Source organism: Pelophylax lessonae (genome assembly GCF_965119305.1).
Source record: "Pelophylax lessonae genome assembly, chromosome: 8".
Lineage (NCBI taxonomy): Eukaryota > Metazoa > Chordata > Amphibia > Anura > Ranidae > Pelophylax > Pelophylax lessonae.
The window spans coordinates 295,483,089-295,491,847 of record NC_138775.1 but is presented as its reverse complement, the minus strand read 5'-3'; the positions used below and the strand labels follow the sequence as shown (position 1 = coordinate 295,491,847).

At 50.1% G+C, this 8,759-nt stretch overlaps 1 protein-coding gene across 2 annotated transcripts; it reads left to right on the top strand.

Moving 5' to 3' along the window:
- Window positions 1-2,478: 2,478 nt before the first annotated feature.
- TMEM69 (transmembrane protein 69) lies at window positions 2,479-6,495 on the top strand (the record flags this gene model as incomplete). Of its 2 annotated transcripts, none has more annotated exons than XM_082264929.1 (3): window positions 2,479-2,528; window positions 3,174-3,229; window positions 5,752-6,495. In XM_082264929.1, the coding sequence occupies exons 2-3, from the start codon at window positions 3,185-3,187 to the stop codon at window positions 6,493-6,495; spliced, it is 789 nt and encodes a 262-aa protein (XP_082121055.1). In that variant the 5' UTR covers window positions 2,479-2,528; window positions 3,174-3,184. The 2 variants fall into 2 exon arrangements, with proteins under 2 accessions (XP_082121055.1, XP_082121054.1); XM_082264928.1 differs by lacking the exon at window positions 2,479-2,528 and adding an exon at window positions 2,749-2,824.
- Between the last annotated feature and the right edge of the window lie 2,264 nt (window positions 6,496-8,759).

The following is an 8,759-nucleotide window of genomic DNA, read 5'->3' as shown; positions in this document are numbered from 1 at the left end:
CCCAGGTGACCCCCCTCTCCCCCGCCCAGATATGGGGGGGGGGGGTCACTTCATACATCTCCTCAGCTAACAACTCCAAAATCCTTTCTTAACCACCTCCTTCCCCGGCCTATTCCTATACTTCACTCCTACATGTAAAAATTGCTTTTTTTTGCTAGAAAATCACTTAGATTCCCCAAACATTATACATATATTTTTAGCAGAAGCCCTAGAGAATAAAATGGCGGGTGTTGCAATTTTTTTTTTGTCACACGGTATTTGTGCAGTGGTTTTTCAAACACAATTTATTTGGAAAAAAAAAAAACACTTTCATAAACTAAAAAAACAAAACAAAACTCTAATGCCCCTTTCACACATAAGGAGCGTTTTTCAGTTTTTCATTCATCCGGATCAAAGACGGACATCAATGCATTCCTATGGGAAAACGGATGTAAATGGATGATCATTCATTTAAATCCGTTTTCCGGATGAAAGCCCTATTTTTCATTCATTAAAAAATGGATCGGATGAAAAACGGAGGACAACGGATGAAAACAGATGAAAAATGGATGAAAAACAGATGACAGCTGATGAAAAATGAATAAAAAAGGGATGACAACGGATGAAAATAGGATGAAAATGGATAAAAAACAGATAAAAACGGATAAAAAATGGATGACAGCGGATGAAAAACGGATGAAAATGGATAGAAAGGGGATAATAAAGGTGGAAAAATGGATGACAGCGGATGAAAAACGGATAAGAATGGTGTAAAAAACAGATGAAAACGGATGACTAAGGCTCCATGTACACGGGACGTTGTTAAAAGTCCCTTTGAATGCTGGAATTTTTAGGACGAAAGGTCCGTTCGGGCGCGTTTGTACCCGCGTTTAGCGGGCGTTTAGCGGGCGTTTGCGTTTAGAAGCGTTCCTAGAGGTCAAAAAAATGATTCCCCTTTAAAATGGAAAAACGCGATCGCCAAACGCGGGTCATCGCGTTCGGACGCATTCGGTCGCGTTTTTGCGTTTGAAACGCCGGGAAACACACGTTCGAACGCAAATAATTGCGTTCTAAAAAAAAGTCCCTGAACGCAACTGCCCGCAAACGACCGCAAATGACCCTGTGTACATGGACAGATAAGATAACATGTAGGTGGGTTCAGGGGCTTCTAAAAAAAACGCCCAACTGCTCCTAAACGGCCCGTGTACATGAACCCTAAGGATAAAAAACAGCCACTATCCCACTGATACCAATGATTTAGAGGCCGTTGTCCCCTGGGTGGCCACTATTCCACTGATACCAATGATTTAGAGGCCGTTGTCCCCTGGGTGGCCACTATTCCACTGACATTAATAATTTAGGGTCTATTCTCTCCTAGGGGGGGGGGTCACTATTCCATAGACACAAATGATTTGGAGGCCATTGTGCCCTAGGGGCCACTATTTCATTGACACCAATGATTTAGGGGCCATTCTCTCCTGAGGGCCACTATTCCTCTGATACCAATGATTTAGGGGCCATTCTCTCCTGAGGGCCACTATTCCCCTGATACCAATGATTTAGGGGCCATTCTCTCCTAGGGGCCACTATTCCCCTGACACCAATGATTTAGGGGCCATTCTCTCCCGAGGGCCACTATTCCCCTGACACCAATGATTTAGGGGCCGCTCTCTCCTAGGGGCCACTATTCCCCTGACACCAATGATTTAGGGGCCATTCTCACCTGGGGGCCACTATTCCCCTGACACCAATGATTTAGGGGCCATTCTCACCTGGGGGCCACTATTCCCCTGATACCAATGATTTAGGGGCCGTTCTCTCCTAGGGGCCACTATTCCCCTGACACCAATGATTTAGGGGCCGCTCTCTCCTAGGGGCCACTATTCCCCTGACACCAATGATTTAGGGGCCGCTCTCTCCTAGGGGCCACTATTCCACTGACACCAATGATTTAGAGGCCATTCTCTCCTGAGGGCCACTATTCCCCTGACACCAATGATTTAGGGGCCGCTCTCTCCTAGGGGCCACTATTCCCCTGACACCAATGATTTAGGGGCCGCTCTCTCCTAGGGGCCACTATTCCACTGACACCAATGATTTAGAGGCCATTCTCTCCTGAGGGCCACTATTCCCCTGATACCAATGATTTAGGGGCCATTCTTGCACCATGACTCGCACAGACTTCTGGTAAATGAAGTTGCGAGCCGCTAATGAAGTCGGATTTCGTGTGAACGGGACAGAAAAGGAGATTGGATGGAGATTGTACAATTACATTGTATTGTGTGCAGTGTCAGGAAACCAAGTTGATACATTTATGTACATTGTATAGGTGGCAGTCTGTGAAGCGGTATACATATATATACTGTATATATAAAGGAGATTGGATGGAGATTGTAGAGATTTATCAGTGCTCAGTGTTAGCAGAATTCCAGCAGAGTTCAGTCTGAGCATGCTCAGGGAAGTCTTGCCCACACTACTTCTGGCTTCAGCGCCCACAGGAAGGGGTTAAGCTGTCACTTCCTGTTCCTAACCTCCGGCTGCAAGCCTAGGTGAGCATGCTCTGCAGACTCTGTACCTGTGCTGGGGTCACCCAGACAGCCAGGGGGAAATTCTTCTTCTATGGGGGTGGGGTAGGCACAATGTCAGCTGTAGCCGGGTGTGCTGGGACTTGTATTCCCTCTCATTGCTGGGAGTCTATAAACCCATACAGAGGGAAACATGGATGCTGCCATTTCTCTCCTCTCTGGAACGCTGATCCTCTTGGGTCAGTGACCTGAGATACTAAAACCCAATCAGCAAGTGTAGCAGACTTTTATGACCTTCACTGGCTGCATACTTGTTTTGGGTCAGCAACTCAGAAAGTTAATAAATAGACAGCGGGTCAACTGGCATTTCTGGCAGTGGGTCAACTGGCATTTCTGGCATTGGATGACAGTTCTGGGCGGAGCCTGATGGTCTGATTCATCCTCTGGCTTCTATCTAATGTACTATGCTCACCTCTGTGTGGGTCAGGAGATGGGAGGGACGCTCGGGAGCACCATGACACCTTTGAGACTTCCGACATTTCTATCCAATGACAAAGCTGTCACTGAACCCAATTCATACAAATCCATATAATATTGCACAACTACACGTGTGCTCATCTGGGCTGCTGTGTTTGTTCCTTTGTGTGTTTAATAAAGTTTTGTTTGCAGGTTTTGCCAAGATGCTGCTGTGTCTGCGAGGGAGGACTCTGCCCCTGGCTGTACGGGTAAGTGGAAGATCCTTCTAGTCTTTGTGGTCAGAGATTGCGGACGCGCTATAGGGGGCGGTCAGAGACTGCAGACATGCTGCAGGAGACGGTCAGAGACTGCAGACACGCTACAGGGGGCGGTCAGAGACTGCAGACACGCTACAGGGGGCGGTCAGAGACTGCAGACATGCTGCAGGAGACGGTCAGAGACTGCAGACATGCTACAGGGGACGGTCAGAGACTGCAGACATACTACAGGGGGCGGTCAGAGACTGCAGACATGCTGCAGGAGACGGTCAGAGACTGCAGACATGCTGCAGGAGACGGTCAGAGACTGCAGACACGCTACAGGGGGCGGTCAGAGACTGCAGACAAGCTACAGGAGACGGTCAGAGACTGCAGACATGCTACAGGGGGCGGTCAGATACTGCAGACATGCTGCAGGAGACGGTCAGAGACTGCAGACATGCTACAGGGGGCGGTCAGATACTGCAGACATGCTGCAGGAGACAGTAAGAGACTGCAGACATGCTGCAGGAGACGGTCAGAGACTGCAGACATGCTGCAGGAGACGGTCAGAGACCGCAGACATGCTACAGGGGACGGTCAGAGACTGCAGACACGCGCCAGGGGAGCGGTCAGAGACTGCGGACATGCTACAGGAGACGGTCAGAGACTGCAGACGCGCAAGAGGGGGCGGTCAGAGACTGCAGACGGGCCACAGGGGGGCGGTCAGAGACTGCAGACGGGCCACAGGGGGGCGGTCAGAGACTGCAGACGGGCCACAGGGGGGGGGGCGGTCAGAGACTGCAGACGGGCCACAGGGGGGGGGGGGGCGGTCAGAGACTGCAGACGGGCCACAGGGGGGGGGGGCGGTCAGAGACTGCAGGGGGGCGGTCAGAGACTGCAGACGGGCCACAGGGGGGCGGTCAGAGACTGCAGACGGGCCACAGGGGGGCGGTCAGAGACTGCAGGTATGCTCAGACTGAGGACATATTATAGGAAATAGTTAGACTAGAGGCATAATACAAGATATGGCCAAACACTTTGGGTTAGAGACTATGGGCATGCGGAGATTGGGGACATGCTACATGAGATGATCATAGTCTAAGGGCATAATACAAGATATGGTCAAAGACTAAGGATGTGTTTCAGGAGATGGTTAGAGACTGTAGGCATGATCTTAAATAGATGTTTACAGACATAACATGTAACACAGACATCTGCATGTACAGGAAATAATCAGAGACTATATCTATGCTACAAAATGTGGTCAGTCAATGGGCAAGCTATAACATATGGTTAGAGACTTGCTTGCTACAAGATATAGTATAGATTATGGGCATGGTACAGGAGACGGTCAGAGACTGCAGACACGCTACAGGGGGCTGTCAGAGACTGCAGACACATTACAGGGGACGGTCAGAGACTGCAGACACGCTACAGGGGTTGGTCAGAGACTGCAGACACGCTACAGGGGGCGGTCAGAGACTGCAGACACGCTACAGGGGACGGTCAGAGACTGCAGACACGCTACAGGGGACGGTCAGAGACTGCAGACACGCTACAGGGGACGGTCAGAGGCTGCAGACACGCTGCAGGGGACAGTCAGAGACTGCAGACACGCTGCAGGGGGCGGTCAGAGACTGCAGACACGCTACAGGGGGCGGTCAGAGACTGCAGACACGCTGCAGGGGGCGGTCAGAGACTGCAGACACGCTGCAGGGGGCGGTCAGAGACTGCAGACACGCTGCAGGGGGCGGTCAGAGACTGCAGACACGCTACGGGAGACGGTCAGAGACTGCAGACACGCTACGGGAGACGGTCAGAGACTGCAGACACGCTACGGGAGACGGTCAGAGACTGCAGACACGCTACGGGAGACGGTCAGAGACTGCAGACACGCTACGGGAGACGGTCAGAGACTGCAGACACGCTACGGGAGACGGCCAGAGACTGCAGACACGCTACGGGAGACGGCCAGAGACTGCAGACACGCTACGGGAGACGGCCAGAGACCGCAGACGCGCTACCGGAGATGGGCACAGTGTGTGTAGAAAAGCCTGTCCCCTGCCAGCATGCTGGAGAGTGGAATTCTTGTACTCTGTGTGGAAGCAGCGGTCCCTCTGCAAAGTCCAACACACGGCCTCTGAGCTGCACTCACACTCCCTGCTGATTGGAGAGCTCTGACTCAGCAGAGGGCATGTGCAGAGAGACCACTACTTCCACACAGAGGAAGGCAGCATGCAGGCAGGGGACGGTCTTCTCTACTCCAGCTGATTTAAACTGAAATTTTGATTGGCCTTTGACTAGAAGAAACCAGTCTAGGCAAGAACTTAAAAAAAACAGCCGGCAGGGGCCTGAGGGCCAGTGGCCACAAGTTGGGCACCCTGGAGGGGGTTAGAACATTTGTCAAAATTGTTGGTGTCCCCATTGAGTACATTCTCCCTGACTTCCTGTCCCGGTGACCCCACAGGAAATGACGTTTCTGATTGAAGGAAATCTCTTTCTGAATACCTGCTCCTCTGTTTCTCTTCCAGTTATTGAAGGACACTTCCCCGGTATGCAGACGGTGGTTATTCTCTCCAGCAGCCGTCAGGCTTTATCAAAGACCTCCAACCTCCAGGCCCCTCCCCATGGTCCCCTTTTCCGCGTGTAACCTCAGCACAAGGCTCGGCCTCCACACATCCAGCCAGCGACAGAAGAGGAAGAGGGAGGTGACGGAAAACATCCTCGTTCCTACAGCAAAGCGTTACTGGCAGGAAATAAAGAAGATCCCAAAGCCGGCGTTTTTTCTGGGGGTCCTCGGGGCCACACCCTTCATGGCGGTGCCGCTGACTATGTCCTTTATGCAGGTTTACCACCCGGCGCTGGCCTCGATTCAGGTGCTGTATGGGGCCTGCATCCTGTCCTTCCTCGGTGGGGTTCGCTGGGGTTACACCCTCCCAGACAACAGCCCCACCAAACCCAACTGGAGCAACCTGGTGACGGGCGCGGTGTTCCCGTACATGGCGTTCACCAGTCTGCTGTTGTTGGGGGATATCAATGCCGCCATTTTTGGGGTGGGAATGGGGTTTGCCCTATGTTTGGCGGTTGACATTTTTGGGATGAGGGACCTGGACTTGGCCCCCCTAGCCCCCCTCTGGTATAAATGGTTAAGAGGTTTGTTGACATTCGTCGTTTTGGCTTCCTTGGTTGCCACGCTGGTATGCTCGGGTCGTTATCCCGAACTACAAACAGGCAACCAAAACGCACCACAGAAACTGCCGAGGACATTATGGTAAAACCTGACGACAAAGGCCGATAATCAACTGCTGACGAGTCCTGTGCCCGAGACTGTACTGGTCTACTCCATAGACATTGTTATCTATCCTAGCCCTGACGAAGTGGGTGGTGATGGGCGAAACGTGTAGCCCTGATGAAGTGGGTGGTGATGGGCGAAACGTGTAGCCCTGATGAAGTGGGTGGTGATGGGCGAAACGTGTTGGTTTCCTCCTTCGATCTTCTACCTGACCTGACATTGGAATAAAATTGTATCTGAACTGTTCACTTGTGGTGTGGAGCTTCTATCTCAGATTCATAGCCAGCAAAGAGACCTTATAAACTACTTCCTACCCACACTATAGCCGAAAGATGGCTACAGCGCGGGGCTTAAGCTGGATACACACTATACAATTTTCTGAAGATTCCGAAGATTTTTTTCCTTTAGATTTACCAAAACCAATATGAGGTCAGACCTAAACACTTTCAATTTATATGCAATCAGGCTGGGCCCTTGCACTACATAGTTGAAGGTAAATCTAAAGGAAATCTACCAACAAAAGTTGTATAGTGTGTATCCAGCTTTAGGGCTAGGTTTCCACTAGTGCGGCTACAAAGTCGTGCTACTTCTAGCACGACTTCGTAGCAAAAGTAAACCGCGGCTTCAGTTAGACTTGTCCCTCATATATAGAGGGAAGTCGCGCTCAAAAGTAGTACACGATTTACTTTTGAGGTCGCGGCAACTGAAGCCGCGGCAGTGGAAACGGGCCCCATTGAAAACAATGGGTTTTGACTTGCTGTGCGACTTGACATGTGACAAGTCGCACCGCAAGTCGCACTAGTGGAAACCGAGCCTTAGTTTGCCTGGATGGGGTCCACCTGTGATTGCGGCACGTGGGCGGCGAGCTCTGTGACCGCCGGGTGTTTCGAACTCAGCTAAACACAGATTGAGATAAAGGGCCAATCACAGCGGCCCTTCACCATGTGATCAGCTGTCAGCCAATGACAGCTGATCCCAGGATGTAAACATAAGCCGGTTATTGGCTTTTCTTCCTTCAGGTTTAGCGTGAGGAGAGAAGAAGAAAGCTGATAACTGTCTTATGTTAAGGGACATCGGCACTGATAATCAATGTCCTGATTATCAGTGCCCATCAGTGTTTCCAGTCAGTGCTCATCACTGTCACCTATCAGTGCTTCCTATCAGTGTCACCTATTAGTGCTGCCCATCAGTGCCACCTCATCAGGGCCCATCACTGTCACCTATCAGTGCTTCCTATCAGTGTCACCTATTAGTGCTGCCCATCAGTGCCACCTCATCAGGGCCCATCAGTGTCACCTATCAGTGACGGAGAAAAATTACCTGTTTGCAAAATTTTATAACAAACTATTGAAAATGTTTGATTTTTTTTTTTAACCACTTTACCACCGGAGGATTTTGCTGTCTTCCGTCCAGGCCACTTTTTGCGATTCGGCGCTGTGCGACTTCAACTGACAATTGTGCGGTCGTGCGACGCCGTACCCAAACGAAATTTACATCCTTTTTTTTTCCCACAAACAGAGCTTTCTTTTGGTGGTATTTGATCACCTGTGCGATTTTTACTTTTTGCGCTATAAACAAAAAAAGAGCGTTTATTTTGAAAAAATAACAATATTTTTAACATTTTTTTATATGAAATTCCCCCCAAAAAAGATGTAAAAAACAATTTTTTTAAAAAATTTTGGCCAATTTGTTTTCTGCTACCTATGTTTGGTAAAAAAAATCGCAATAAGCGTATTTTGATTGGTTTGCGCAAAAGTTATTGCGTTTACTAACAAAGGGAAAGATTTCTGTCATTTTTGGTGTTTTTTTTTTTTTTAACGCTTAATGGCGGCGATCTGCGATTTATTTTTATGCGGGACTGCGACATTGCGGTGGACAGATCGGACCCCTGACTAACATTTTTGACACTTTTGGGGTTACCAGTGACATTACTGCAGTAATCAGTGCTATATATATGCACTGTTACTGTAAAAATGACACTGGCAGGGAAGGGGTTAATTTTATTGGAGAGGGAGGGGTTAATGTATGCCTGGTGCTTACTGACGTGTGGGGGGGGGAGGGGACTGAGTGAGTCATGGACAGATCGGATGTCCAGCTATGCTGAACAGTCCGATCTGTCACTCCCTGTCACTATGGAGATCCGCCCGCTGTGTTTACACACAGCGGGCGGATCTCCAGACTCGATCCCCGACGATCGGGTAAGAGCAGCGGCGATCGCCGCTGCTCCTCCCCTGGCCCGACTCCCGC